This window comes from Hypanus sabinus, chromosome 11 (assembly GCF_030144855.1).
Source record: "Hypanus sabinus isolate sHypSab1 chromosome 11, sHypSab1.hap1, whole genome shotgun sequence".
Taxonomy (NCBI): domain Eukaryota; kingdom Metazoa; phylum Chordata; class Chondrichthyes; order Myliobatiformes; family Dasyatidae; genus Hypanus; species Hypanus sabinus.
In genome coordinates this window covers 87,806,651-87,822,073 of record NC_082716.1, presented here as the reverse complement: position 1 = coordinate 87,822,073, position 15,423 = coordinate 87,806,651, and the positions used below count along the sequence as shown (strand labels likewise).

At 40.8% G+C, this 15,423-nt stretch overlaps 2 protein-coding genes across 3 annotated transcripts in view; one reads left to right on the top strand and one right to left on the bottom strand.

Moving 5' to 3' along the window:
- Nucleotides 1–15,423, top strand: part of LOC132402175 (torsin-1A-interacting protein 2-like) — a 98,773-nt gene that overhangs the window by 22,647 nt on the left and 60,703 nt on the right. For both annotated transcript variants that reach the window (XM_059984852.1, XM_059984853.1), the window contains exon 7: nucleotides 35–133. In XM_059984852.1, the coding sequence (XP_059840835.1) occupies nucleotides 35–133 (99 nt within the window). The remainder of the gene's footprint in view (nucleotides 1–34; nucleotides 134–15,423) is intronic.
- The window catches only part of LOC132402176 (uncharacterized), a 56,364-nt gene that overhangs the window by 29,509 nt on the left and 11,432 nt on the right, over nucleotides 1–15,423 (bottom strand). The gene's annotated exons all lie outside the window — the stretch shown is intronic.

Sequence of the window (15,423 nt, the reverse complement as noted above, 5' to 3'; positions counted from 1 at the left end):
AACCTCGCCTGGTGATTTTGTTCTTTTCATTCAGAATCCTGGAATGAAGAATGGAAACGTGCCAAGAGTTCAATCGAAAGCGGGCCAAAGTTACATATTACTGAAGAAGCCAACAAACATCAACATGATAGAGGTAAAAACAATACGGAAATATATCTGTTCTTAAGGAATATTTGGAAATTAGAGAGATCTGATGTCTGATTTACCAAATTCCAATTAGGAAAAAGTAGCAAAACCTAAAAGAGAGACAGATGATGGTAGTATATAATTCAACGGGGCAGCTGAATCTATCTTCTTAGACCCATTTCATTGTGGTTGACCTTTATCTGGCTTCTAAAATAACTCAGCAATGAGGGATGGGTAAAATCTAGACAGAAATGGTTCAATCAGGAGTACTCCCAGAACACACAGGGCAGTAATTCAAGCAGAATGTAATGCCACTTTCTCAAGTAGAGGTGGGATGCCTAATTAATGCTGCCTTGGCCATCACCCTCACTTCCCAAGAACAGGTCATTGTACCATGTAACTGATTCTTCCTTCTTCCTGTGGTGCACTGTGGCTGTTCTGCACACTATCTACTAAATACACTGTCATTTCTTTGATATCGCTTCCAAAACTCCCAACCTGGAAAGATGAGCAAAGGCTGTGTGGGAGTGGCACCGCTCAGTCACACGGATTCCAGAATTGAGGAATATATGACTATTAGTGAGTCTAAATATCACTACATGGACTTCGGCTGGAACAGAGATAGCTTATCACCATATTTATGAAAGCAATTAGAAATGCTAAATAAATTCCAACCTTGTCTCAAACACCTACGTAAAAGATGAGTTTGAATGGCAAGTAAAGGGGAAGGGCCAACAAGGATTTAAAGGAGAAAGCTATCTACTGCAGTAAGGTGTAATTACTTGCCTAGAATGCTGGAGGTGAATAGGCTGTTTTTAAGTTCAGTATTTTTGTTTTTGCCTACAGCCTAAATGGACTTTGAACCCTTGGACACTACCTCACTTTTTTTTAATATACTATTTCTGATTTTTGCATGTTTTTAATCTATTCAATATATGTATATTGTAATTGATTTATTTATTATTATTATCTTATTTTATTTATTTTCTGTCTTCTATATTATGTATTGCATTGAACTGCTGCTGCCAAGTTAACAAATTTCACATCACATGCCGGTGATAATAAATCTGATTTTAATTCTGATTCATTCGATTATACACTCAGTGGGAACAGTTTTTCAACATACAAATACCCAATTAAACTCTGCAATACGTTTGCATCTATTGTGTAATGTAGACCTTCTGAACACCTTGATACAATAAAATAGTTATTAGTGTTGTTCTTCCTGTTTGAAATATTTTTGTGCTTGACTATTTAACTTACTGTATATTACAGAATTAGCTCTTTTTTTTTAGTTTGCAACTTCACACTACATTTTGAGTTGTTGCTATTGTGTTAATATTATCCTGGGTACCTGCACATCTTCACAATTTTCATCTTTTTAAAGGGAAACAATCCGATCTTGGTGTTATCTGGATAGGAGTTCTCATGGTGCCTCTTTTCGCCTACTTTCTGATGAATTTTCAAAGCAATCAGGAACCTGCAGACGATAAACTACTCCACGTGTTCTTGAATAATTTTGAGCAAGTTCAGAGGGGTTTTCCCAATCAGGAAGAACAGTTATGGAATAGAAGCAGGATAATGTTGCAGAAACAAGTTATCAAGACCGTGCACTCTGAACCATCCATCTTAATGTTTGCAGCTGCCTGGGATGCAGAGGAAACTATGCGGTGCCTCACAAGTCGGATAGCTGGAGCTTATGCCTTGTCCTTCAGCTCCAGGATTCTGGAAATTGATGGAACTGATAAAAAATTTCTAAACAGTGACCAAGTGAAGTTGGATCTTGACAATCAGTTGTCATCGGGCTTCAGAGAAGGCAGAAAGTCAGCCATTATTCATCATTTTCAGGAGCTCCCACCTGCTTCTACACTTTTGTTTTACAAGTACTGTGATCATGAAAATGCAGCCTTCAAGGATGTCTCGTTACTGATCACAGTTTTAGTCGATGAGCCCAGACTAGATCCACACTTAAGCCTTGATGCTCTTGAAGAGACAGTTCATGATTTCCTCATGGTGAAATTCAACGTCTCGAGTGAAAGTGGACAATATAATGACCTGGACATTGACAAGTTCAGTGGATTGTGGAGTCGTATAGCTCACGCCATTTTGCCTGTTCGGCCTGAAAGGGAAATTGAAGAAAATGGCTGTAAGCAAGAATAAAAATGACTTCAGGAAATTTAAATGTTGACTGGGTTTGTGAGAAACTATGTGCACAGGGAACTAATAAGTAGGAAATTCAGTTTGTATATGAAATATTCAACTTCTCATTTAATGAATTTTGATCAAATATTTCACCTGAAATCAGTGTATTTTTGTTTAATAATTTGACTGGATTGCTACATGTTTTAGTAGGCTTTGTGCATAGTTCTCTTTATTTACCATTAATGAACTAATCAACCACTGAAGAATATCTTTGCAACTGCATGAATATTTTATGACAATTTACATTTTTTCAAATACCAATTTCCTATGATATTGAGTTAAATCAGAATAAGTTTTAGAAAAAATGGAATTCGTGAGTTGTGGCCAAGAAAGGTTCCTGAGTCGATCTGTGGAAGTTCCTACATCTCCTCTTGAGGAACGAAGCCAGGCAAAACCTGAGGTGGCAGTTAGGGAGCTTCCTGGCTCCAGTGACCACGATTCTATTAGTTTTAAGATAGTAATGAAAAAAGACAAGGAAGTTCCACTGGTTAGGGCTCTAAACCGGAGCAGGACAAATTTTGGGAGAAATTAGATAGGATCTAGCATTTTAGATTGGGTGAGCTTATTTGAAGGGAAAGGAATGAAAAGTGTGTTAGTGAGAGTCCAGGAGCCACATATTCCTGTTAGGATGAAGGGTAAACCTGGCAAGTATAGGGAATCCTGGCTGATGAAAGGTCAAGATAAAGGAAGTATACTTTGGGTTTCTGAGTTTGGGATTGAGCAAATCCATGAGACCATTAAAAAAAAGAGGAGCAGTATTAGGCTAATTTGGCCCATTGAGTCTGCTCTGCCATTCCATGAAGGCTGATTTATTATCCCCTTTGACCCCATTCTCCTACCTTCCCCCCCCCCATAACTTTTGACACCCATAATAATTAAGAACTTATCAATCTCTGCTTTAAGTATACTCAATGATTTATTCTTCCCAGCTATATTTGGTAATAAATTCCACAGATTCACCACCCTCTAGCTAAAGCAATTCCTCCTCACTTCTGTTCTAAATAGATGTCTTTCTATTCCAAGGCTGTGTCCCATGGTCCTGGACTTCCCCCACTATAGGAAACACCCTCTCCACGTTCACTCTATCTGAGCCTTTCAATATTCAATAGGTTTCAATGATCCACCCTCTTTCTTCTAAACTCACTTCCAAGATTATTCTGGTGGACTCTTTCCAATGCCAGCACATCCTTCCACAGGTAAGTGGCCTAAAACTATTCACAATACTCCCGAGTGTGATCTGACCAATGCCTATAAAGCATCAGCATTACACCCTTGCTTTTGTAATCCAGCCCTCTCAAAATGAATGCTAACATTGCATTTGCCTTCCTTACCACCGACTCAACATGCAAGTTAACTATGCACCTCTGATTTCTGAATTTTCTTCATGTTTAGAAAATAGTCTATGCTTTACTCCTTTCACCAGATTGTATAAGCATACACTTCCCTGCACTATATTATGTCTGCCATTTCTTTGTCCATTCTCCGAAGCTGTCATTCTGCAGGTTCTCTGCTTCCTCAACACTATCTGCCCCTACAGCTGTCTGCATCATCCACAACTTGGCCACAGAGCCATCATTTCCATCATCCAAATCATTGACGTATATTGTAAATAGAAGCAGTCCCAACATAGACCCCTGGGAAATAACTAGTCAACGGCAGCCAACCAGAAAAAGCCCCCTTTATTCCCACTTTTTGCCTTCTGCCAGTCAGTCAATCTTCTAACCATGCTAGTATCTTCCTGTAATACCATGGGTTCTAATTTTGTTGAGCAACCCATGTACAGCACTTGTCAAAGGCCTTCCTAAACCAAGAGAACAACATTTACTGACTCTCTTTTGTCTGTTCTACCTGTTATTTCCTCAAAAAATTCCAACAGATTTGTCAGGTAAGATTTCTTCTTAAGGATACCATGCTGAATTTGGCCTATTTTATCATGTGTCTCCAAGTACCTCAAAACTTCATTCTTAATAATGGAATCCAACATCTTCCCAACCACTTAAGTTAGGTTAACTGGCTTATAATTTCCTGCATTTTGCCCACCTTTCTTAAAGAGTGTAGTGACAATTCCAATTTTCCAGTCTTCTGGAAAACATTCCAGAATCTATTGATTCTTAAAAGATCACTGCTAATGCCTCCATAATCTCTTTAGCTACCTCTTTGTAGCCCATCTGGTCCAGATGACCAATCTACCTTCAAACCTTTCAGCTTCCCAAGCACCTTCTCCTTTGTAACAGGGATTCTTTGTATTACAATCTTTGTAATACACTCACTTCTGGCATAGAGCTGGTATTTTCCATGGTGAACTTTATCTGCCATTTCTTTGTCCTCCAGTTGCCTGATAGCCACTCTTGTCGTTCTTTTTCTTTTTGTATATCTATATTATGAAGGGTTAACTTACTGGCCAATCGAAATCTGCTTCCACTGTGCCAGTCGCTGTTAGGCCTGTTCGATTGATGAGCCACCTCTCTGCCATTTGTGGGTCACAGCCCCGGCTTCTGGTTTCAAGTATCCCAGGGGCACGTGAATGGTGTGCACAGGACAGTCTGACTCTAGGAGGGCCCGTGCACACATTTAGCTAAGTACCTCTTTGTTGAAAGTATAGTGTCATAGGTTTGTAACTTGGGACTTAACAAAGTACCTGTTTGAGTTAGAAGTGTTACTACATGTTTGGAATCATAGTTTTCTAACTTTGTGGGGGGGGGGGGGGCTTAGATAAGGACTTGTTTCCCTTGGTTGATTGGGGAATTTGGGAGTCTCACCAACCTACTGCTGGACTACAGGACGCCCATAGAGTGGTGAGATAAGTTGGAGTCGTGAGTGAAAATCGGACATCACATCGTGTCCGTACTTAATAAGGCGGGGCTCCCCTAGAGGAAAGGGAGCTGGAGGGGTGCTTTCGAGCTGCTGGCTGCAGGACTGAAGCAGCAGCATGAGATTATCTTGCAAAAGGAGAAAGAGGTACATAGTTTGAAGAACAAGATGGAATCGATAAACATAGAAACCTATAGCATAATACAGGCCCTTTGACCCACGAAGCTGTGCCGTACATGTCCTTACCTTAGAAATCACCTAGGGCCCTCTATTTTTCTAAGCTCCATGTACCTATCCAGGAGTCCCTTAAAAGGCCCTATTATATTCACCTCCATCACTGTCGTCATCGGCCCATTCCACACACTCACCACTCTGCGTAAAAGACATTTACCCTGACATCTCCTCTGTACCTACTCCCCATCACCTTAAACCTGTGTCCTCTTGTGGCAACCATTTCAGCCTTGGGAAAAAGCCTCTGACTATCCACATGATCAATGCCTCTCATCATCTTAGACACCTCTATCACGTCACCACTCATCCTCTGATGTTCCAAGGAGAAAAGGCCGAGTTCACTCAAACTGTTTTCATAAGGCATTCTCTCCCCCACCCCCCCAATCCAGGCAACATCCTTGTAAATCTTCTCTGTTCCCTTTCTATGGCTTCCACATCCTTCCTGTAGTGAGGCAACCAGAACTGAGCAGAGTACTCCAAATGGGGTCTGACCAGAGTCTTGTATAGCTGCAACATTACCTCTCGGCTCCTAAATTTAATTCCACGATTAATGAAAGCCAATACACCGTATGCCTTCTTAACCACAGCATTAACCTGTGCAGCTGCTTTGAGCGTCCTATGGACTTTGACCCCAAAATCCGTCTGATCCTCCACACTGCCAAGAGTCTTACAATTAATACTATATTCTGCCATCCTATTTGACCTACCAAATGAACCACCTCACACTTATCTGGGTTGAACTCCATCTGTCACTTCTCAGCCCAGTTTTGCATCCTATCAATGTCCATCTGTAACCACACTATCCACAACACTTCCAACCTTGGTGTCAAGAGCAAATTTACTAACCCATCCCTCCACTAGGTCATTTATAAATATCACAAAGAGTAAGGGTCCCAGAACAAATCCCTGAGGCACACCACTGGTCACCAGCCTCCATGCAGAATATGACCCATCTACAACCACTCTTTCCTTTCTGTGGGCAAGCCAGTTCTGGATCCCTACTTTCTCAATAAGCCTTGCATGGGGTACCTTATCACATGCCTGGCTGAAATCCATATACACTAGATCTACTGCTCTTCCTTCATCAATCTGTTTAGTCACATCCTCAAAAAATTCAATCAGGCTCATAACGCACAACTTGCCCTTGACAAAGCCATGCTGACTATTCCTAATCATATTATACCTCTCCAAATGTTCATAAATCCTGCCTCTCAGGATCTTTTCCATCAACTTACCAACCACTGAAGTAAGACTCACTGTTCTATAATTTCCTGGGCTATCTCTACTCCCTTTCTTGAATAAGGGAACATCTGCAACCCTCCAATCCTCCAGAACTTTTCCTGTCCTCATTGATGATGCAAAGATCATTGCCATAGGCTCAGCAAACTCCTCCCTTGCCTCCCACAGTAGTTTGGGGTACATCTTATCCAGTCCCGGTGATTTATCAAACTGATTTGTTAGGTAAGATTTCCCTTTACATAAGCCACGCTGACTTTGAATTACTTTATCATTAGACTCCAAGTACCTTGAAACCTCATCCTTAATAGACTCCAACATTTTCCCAACCACTGAGGTTAGGCCAACTGGCCTATAATTTCCTTTCTTTTGCCTTCCTCCCTTCTTAAAGAGTGGAGTGACATTTGCAATCTTCCAGTCCTCTGGGACCATGCCAGAAACAAGTGATTCTTGAAAGATCATGACCAATGCATCCGTTATCTCTTCTGCAATCTCTCTCAGGACTCTGGGATGTAGTCCATCTGGCCCAGGTAACTTATCCAGGTTAAGACCTTTCAGTTTGCCTAGTATTTTTTCCTTTGTAATAGTAATGGCACTCACTCTTGCTCCCTGACACTCATGAACCTCTGGCACACCGTTAGTGTCTTCCACAGTGAAGACTGATTTCTTTGTTCCCCCATTACTACCTCACCAGCATCATTTTCTAGTGGACCAATATCAACTCTTACTTCCCTTTTACTCTTTATACACTGAAAAAACTTTTGGTATCCTGCTTTATATAATTGGCTAGTCTATTCACTATTTAATCTTTTCCATTCTTACAGCTTTTCTGTTGTCTTTTGTTAGACTTTAAAAGCTTCCCAATCATTCAACTTTCCACTCACTTTTACTACATTATATGCCCTTTCCTTGGCTTTTATACAGTCCTTAATTTCCCTTGTCAGCCACAGTTGCCTACCCCTGCCATTTGAGAACAATTTATTCTGTGGGACATGTCTATCTTGCACTTTATTAACTATTACCAGAAACTGCAGCCATCTCTGCTTTGCCGTCATCCATGCCAGGGTACACCTCTAATCCACCTGGGCAAACTCCTCTCTTATGTCTCTGTAATTCCCTTTATTCCATTGCGATACTGATACATGCTTCTCCCTCTTAAATTGCAGCATGTATTCAATCATATTATGATCATTGCCTCCTAAGGGTTTCTTTACGTTAAGTTCCTTAATAAGATCTGGGTTATTACGCAACATCCAATCGAAGACAGCCTTTCCCTGAGTAGGCTCAAGCCCAAGCTGCTCTAAAAAGCCATCTCATAGACATTCAACAAATTCCCTCTCTTGTGATCCAATACCAACCTGATTTTCCCAATCCCCTTGCATATTGAAGTCCCCCATTACAATTGTGTCATCACCCTTATTACATGCTTTTTCCTGCTCCCTTTACAATCTCAACCCTTCATCTTGGCTGCGGTTTGGAGGCCTATATATGATTCCCATAATGTTTTTTTTACCCTTGTACTTTCTTAACTCCACCACGTCTTTCTAAAGATGTAATTCCATTTCTTACCAGCAAAGACACACCACTGCTTATGCCTTTTTTCTTTCAAACATGACTCAGAGATGCCCACAATGACATACCGACAAATCTCTAATTACACCATGAGTTTGTCCACCTTAACCGGACTGCTACACGCATTTAAATACAGCACTTTCAGTCCTGCATTCTTTGCCCTTTTGGATGTTGTTTCTGTGGAACAATTTAACTCTTTGCTCTATCTGCATTTGTACCCAATCATTGGCTTGTCCTTCCTTATATTCATGTTACACCAATCATCTACTTGTCCCTTTGGTGAGAATAGCTGGGCTGCCTATGTCTTGAGCTGCAAGAGATGGTGGGATTTTTAATGAATTTTGTTCCTCCGAGTTTACTGAGGAGAATATCATGATTGCTCAAAATGTAACGGATATTCACTTTCCAGAGTCTGAGAAGCTTATTGCTAAACTCAGCTTTCTCGCACAGCAGTGAGACTTTTCCAAAGGGTCAGGTTTCTTGGTTACAAAGTTGAACTTTTAACAAATATTCTTTGCTCAATGTTTTTGTTGTCAACAAGAACCAGTCTCTAGATCTTAATGTAAATTGCAAGCAGCAATCAGTTATAAGTTGGAAACACAACTTTGCAAAGTGATGTGACCTCTCATCTACATCATCTACATGCAATATGGGTTATATCACTTTGCAGATAAAACCTAGTTATAGGTTAGGATGTTTGTGTACTCAAAGGGTCATCCCCGATAGTGTTAATTATGGATGTTTGGGATCTCTGTCACCAGACGCTTTTATGGCATTCCCAGCAAAGGCATATGGAAAATATCACATGCAGATGATGTGATCTAGTAGAAAATAGAATAAATATTAGAAGCATTGGGTTGTTAGGAATGACAAGGTGAATGACAGAAAGAATTCATTCCTCAATCATTGGTTTCTGTGACAGACGACCAGTTTGTCTGCAACTCATTCGTATGTTTTTCTAGTTTGTAAAGATTGTACCTGTGTTGGGAAATAGTTTGTAGTTTGTACATCTGTAATAAATTTGAAGTCTCCTATTAGTGTTCAATGTGTGTTAAGAACTGTTAAATTTAATTGTGTATCATTAAAAATAAAATAAACAGTTTAAACTACTTTGTTAGCTGGATACATTTCCTCTTTGGTAAAGAGGGGAACCCACCACTCAAACAGTGGGCATTGGCAGCTGGATCTTGCCCCAGGGACTAGACAGCGTAGTAAGTTAGTTCTCAAGAGCAGGTTGATACAGTATAACCTCTCTACCGTAAGGGTATCCATAGATACTGACTGCATATTGGATAGGGCTTAAAAGTCTTCATTTAATTTTAGGGCTTTGTGGCAGGGAACCAATACCACAATGGGATAAAGGAAACAACTGGAGATATTTTGGAGGACATTCATATTACCAGGGAGGAGGGAGAAGCCTAACAGCATATTAAGGTGGACTAATCTCCAGGGTCTGACAAAGTGCATATTCTGAATTTGTGGGAGGCAAGAGAGGAAATTGAGGAGGCCCTTGCAGGTATTTTCTTTATTATTAGTCACTGGTACAGTTGTAGAACACTGAAAGGTGGCCAAGTTGTTCTATTGTTTAAAATATCTAGCAAGGACAAGCCTGACATGAACAATGGTGAAGTTAATGGAGGCTGTGTCTGGTGACAGGATCTCATTTCATTCATTTTTAATTTTTTTTATTTTAAAAAAATATATAAAGACAAATACATATCAGAGGATAAGTTAATCAAACACTTATTTCAATAAAAGTACAAACAAAAAAAGGAGCATACACTGTCAAAATCATATATAGTATAATATTGAGCTAATATATAAAAGTAACCACAACTCCTCTTAACAATTCAAAAAAAAGACTCAAAATTTCTATTATTGAGAAGAAAAAAAACCCCCACTAAACTAACCTAAAACAAAAAAAAAAGGCATTCTCTTTGAGGATATAATTACAAAAAAAAAAGGGAAAAATCCTTCAGGTCAAAATTGAAACATCCTGGAGAAGAAGAAAAAAGATTACTTAAAAAAGTGATGAACTGAGAGCTTGGATACATACATGGAATTTGATGTAGTGGCCATTACAGAGACTTGGCTGGCACCAGGGCAGGAATGGATTCTCAATATTCCTGGATTTCAGTGCTTTGAAAGGGATGGGGGGGGGGGGGAAGGGGAGGAGGGGTGGCATTACTAGTCAGGGATACTATTACAACTGCAGAAAGGGTGACTCCTCTTTTGAGTCAGTATGGGTGGAAGTCAGGAACAGGAAGGGAGCAGTTACTCTACTGGGGGTATTCTATAGGCCCCCTAGTAGCAGCAGAGATAATGAGGAGCAGGTTTGGAGGCAGATTTTGGAAAGGTGCAAAAATAACAGGGTTGCTATCATGGGTGACTTTAACTTCCCTAATATTGATTGGTACTTGATTAGTTACAAGGGTTTAAATGGGGCAGAGTTTGTTAAGAGTGTCCAGGATGGATTCCTGTCACAGTATGTTGACAGGCCGACTAGGGGGTATGCCATACTTGATCTAGTGTTAGGTAACGAACTGGGTCAGGTCACAGATCTGTCAGTGGGTGAGCATCTGGGGGACAGTGATCACCTCTCCCTGGCCTTTAGCATTATCATGGAAAAGGATAGAATCAGAGAGGACAGGAAAATTTTTAATTGGGGAAGGGCAAATTATGAGGCTATAAGGCTAGAACTTGCAGGTGTGAATTGGGATGATGTTTTTGCAGGGAAATGTTCTATGGACATGTGGTCGGTGTTTAAGGATCTTTTGCAAGCTGTTAGGGATAAATTTGTCCTGGTGAGGAAGATAAAGAATGGTAGGGTGAAGGAACCATGGGTGACAAGTGAAGTGGAAAACCTAGTCAAGTGGAAGAAGGCAGCATACATGAGGTTTAGGAAGCAAGGTGGGGGCATGAGAAGGCCTTGGCGAGTAGGGTAAAGGAAAACCCCAAGGCATTCTTCAATTATGTGAAGAAGAAAAGGATGACAGGAGTAGTGGTAGGACTGATTAGAGAAAAAAGTGGGAAGATGTGCCTGGAGGCTGTGGAAGTGAGCGAGGTCCTCAATGAATACTTCTCTTCGGTATTCACCAATGAGGGAACTTGATGACTGTGAGGACAATATGAGTGAGGTTGATGTTCTGGAGCATGTTGATATTAAGAGAGAGGAGGTATTGGAGTTGTTAAAGTACATTAGGACGGATAAGTCCCCGGGGCCTGATGGAATTTTCCCCAGGCTACTCTATGAGGCGAGGGAAGAGATTGCTGAGCCTCTGGCTAGGATCATTATGTCCTCGTTGTCCACAGGAATGGTACCAGAGGATTGGAGGGAGGCGAATGTTGTCCCCTTGTTCAAAAAAGATAGTAGGGATAGTCCAGGTAATTATAGACCAGTGAGCCTTACGTCTGTGGTGGGAAAGCTGTTGGAAAAGATTCTTAGAGATAGGATCTATGGGCATTTAGAGAATCATGGTCTGATCAGGGACAGTCAGCATGGCTTTGTGAAGGGCAGATCGTGCCTAACAAGCCTGATAGAGTTCTCTGAGGAGATGACCAGGCATATAGATGAGGGTAGTGCAGTGGATGTGATCTACATGGAATTTAGTAAGGCATTTGACAAGGTTCCACATGCTAGGCTTATTCAGAGAGTCAGAAGGCATGGGATCCAGGGAAGTTTAGCCAGGTGGAGTCAGAATTGGCTTGCCTGTAGAAGGCAGAGGGTTGTGGTGGAGGGAGTACATTCAGATTGGAGGGTTGTGACTAGTGGTGTCCCACAAGGATCTGTTCTGGGACCTCTACTTTTCGTGATTTTTATTAACAACCTGGATGTGGTGGTAGAAGGGTGGGTTGGCAAGTTTGCAGACGACACAAAGGTTGATGGTGTTGTAGATAGTGTAGAGGATTGTTGAAGATTGCAGAGAGACATTGATAGGATGCAGAAGTCGGCTGAGAAGTGGCAGATGGAGTTCAACCCAGAGAAGTGTGAGGTGGTACACTTTGGAAGGACAAACTCCAAGGCAGAGTACAAAGTAAATGGCAGGATACTTGGGAGTGTGGAGGAGCAGAGGGATCTGGGGGTACATGTCCACAGATCCCTGAAAGTTGCCTCACAGGTAGATAGGGTAGTTAAGAAAGCTTATAGAGTGTTAGCTTTCATAAGTCAAGGGATAGAGTTTAAGAGACACGATGTAATGATGCAGTTCTAAAAAACTCTAGTTAGGCCACACTTGGAGTACTGTGTCCAGTTCTGGTCGCCTCACTATAGGAAGGATGTAGAAGCATTGGAAAGGGTACAGAGATTTACCAGGATGCTGCTTGGTTTATAGAGTATGCATTATGATCAGAGATTAAGGGAGCTAGGGCTTTACTCTTTGGAGGGAAGGAGGATGAGAGGAGACATGATAGAGTACAAGATATTAAGAGGAATAGACAGAGTGGACAGCCAACACCTCTTCTCTAGGGCACCACTGCTCAGTACAAGAGGACATGGCTTTAAGGTAAGGGGAGGGAAGTCCAAGGGGGATATTAGAGGAAGGTTTTTCACTCAGAGAGTGGTTGGTGCGTGGAATGCACTGCCTGAGTCAGTGGTGGAGGCAGACACACTAGTGAAGTTTAAGAGACTACTAGACAGGTATATGGAGGAATTTAAGGTGGGGGGTTATATGTGAGGCAGGGTTTGAGGGTTGGCACAACATTGTGGGCCGAAGGGCCTGTAATGTGTCGTACTATTCTATATTCTATGTTATAAAGTAAAAAAGATTTAAATCATATGAAAATATTGAAATGAAAGGTCGCCAGGTTTGCTCAAATTCAAAAGATGTATCAGACGTCCGACTTCTAATTTTCTCCAAGCTTAAACACGACATAATGGAGGAAAGCCAAAAAAAAAAGCAGTAGGTGGATTAGGATCTTTCCAATACAACAAAATAGCTCTCCTAGCCAATAAAGATGAAAAAGCTATAATACGTTGAGCGGAAGCAGAAACATTTCCTGCTTCCTTCGGAGTGATCCCAAAGATTGCTGTAAGTGAATTAGGTTGTAGGTCCAAACCGATGACTTTGGATAACCTTCTAAAAACATCTCTCCAAAAATTATTTAACTTTATACAAGACCAAAACATATGAGTTAAGGTAGCCACCTCAGCATTACATCCATCACAGGTGGGATTTATATTAGAAAAAATATGTGCTAGTTTATCTTTTGACATATGCGCCCTGTGCACTACTTTGAACTGAATCAAGGAGTGATGGGCACAGATGGATGAATTGTTGACTAAATGATAATTTTTATTCCATTGATCATCTGAAAGTGACTCCTGAAGTTCCAATTCCCAAGCACATTTAACCTTATCATTAGACATCATTGGTAAATTCATGAGCCGTTTATATATAATGGCTATCAATCCTTTTTGAGATGGTTTAAGCTGGAAAATAACATCTATCATATTTGGTAAATGGACAAATGGATAACTCGGTAATAAATCTCATAGAAAATTCCTAACTTGTAAATACCTAAAAAATTGTGCATTAGATATATCATATTTATATTAATGAAAAATACATTAAACAATTCTCTAAAAACAAATCTAAAGAAGTTTTTATTCCCTTAGTTTTCCATATTAAAAAGGCCATATCCAGAACTGATGGTTTAAAAAAATAGTTAAGATGGATATTACTAGATAGAACAAAGTTATTCAAATCAAAAAATCTGCAAAACTGAAACCAAATTTTTAATTTATGTCTAACAATGGGACTAAAATCTTGTCTACCAATCCTAGAAAACAAGAAAGAAAGAGGAGCTCCCAGTAAGAAAGCCAAACAAAACCCCCTTACCGAGCTCTCCTCCAAGTCCAACCATGAAGGACAATCCTGATTGTCTACACCGTAAATCCAAAAAGTAATATAACGAATATTACTTATTATGGATCTACCAGCATTTGGATAAATAAAACATGCTGACAACTCCTGGTCAGAGTCTATGTGTGGGAAGTTATACCAGATGAACCTTAGAACTTCTGCAGAGGTAACCAAAAAGGTAGTTGAAGGTAGAATAATGAATGTCATTTCGACTTGAGAAAGGCCTTTGACAAGATCCCTCCAAGTTGGCTGGTCTGGAAGGTTACATCCCATGGAAATCCAGGAAACGTTAGTTAGGTGGATTAAAAATTGGCTTGGAGGTGAAAGGCAGAGGATGGTGGTTTGACATTGTTTCTCAAAATGGAGGCCAATGACTAGTGGCGTGCCGCAGGGGTCAATGTATGGAACCTTTAATTCATTACTTATACAATAATTTGGATGTGAATGCACAACGCTTGATCAGTAAGTTTGTGGGTGACATGAATTTACAAGGTATTGTGAAGGATGTTATTGTAGATTACAAGGGGATCTGGATCAGTTAGGGAAGTGGGCTGAGGAACGGCAAATGGATTTCAATACAGCTATGTGTGAGGGCTTCCATTTTGTTAGGTCAAACCAGCATAAGACCTACTATGAATGGTAGTATTCTAGGCAGTGCAATAGAACAGAGGGAAATTTGGGGTAAAAGTGCACAGTTTATTGGAAGTGGCATCACAGGTAGCCAATGTGTGAGCTGGTACACTTTGGAAGGACAAACTCCAAGGCAGAGTAGAAAGTAAATGGCAGGATACTTAGTTGTGTAGAGGAGCAGAGGGATCTGGGGGTACGTGTCCACAGATCCATGAAGGTTGCCTCACAGGTAGACAGGGTAGTTAAGAAAGCTTATGGGGTGTTAGTTTTCATAAGTCGAGGGATAGAGTTTAAGAGTCGCGAGGTAATGATGCAGCTCTATAAAACTCTGGTTAGGCCACACTTGGAGTACTGTGTCCAGTTCTGGTCGCCTCACTATAGGAAGGATGTGGAAGCATTGGAAAGGGTACAGAGGAGATTTACCAGGATGCTGCTTGGTTTAGAGAGTATGCATTATGATCAGAGATTAAGGGAGCTAGGGCTTTACTCTTTGGAGGAAAGGAGGATGAGAGGGGACATGATAGAGGTGTACAAGATATTAAGAGGAATAGACAGAGTGGACAGCCAGCACCTCTTCCCTACGGCCCCACTGCTCAGTACAAGAGAACATGGCTTTAAGGTAAGGGGAGGGAAGTTCAAGGGGGATATTAGAGGAAGGTTTTTCACTCAGAGAGTGGTTGGTGCGTGGAATGCACTGCCTGAGTCAGTGGTGGAGGCAGACACACTAGTGAAGTTTAAGAGACAGGCATATGGA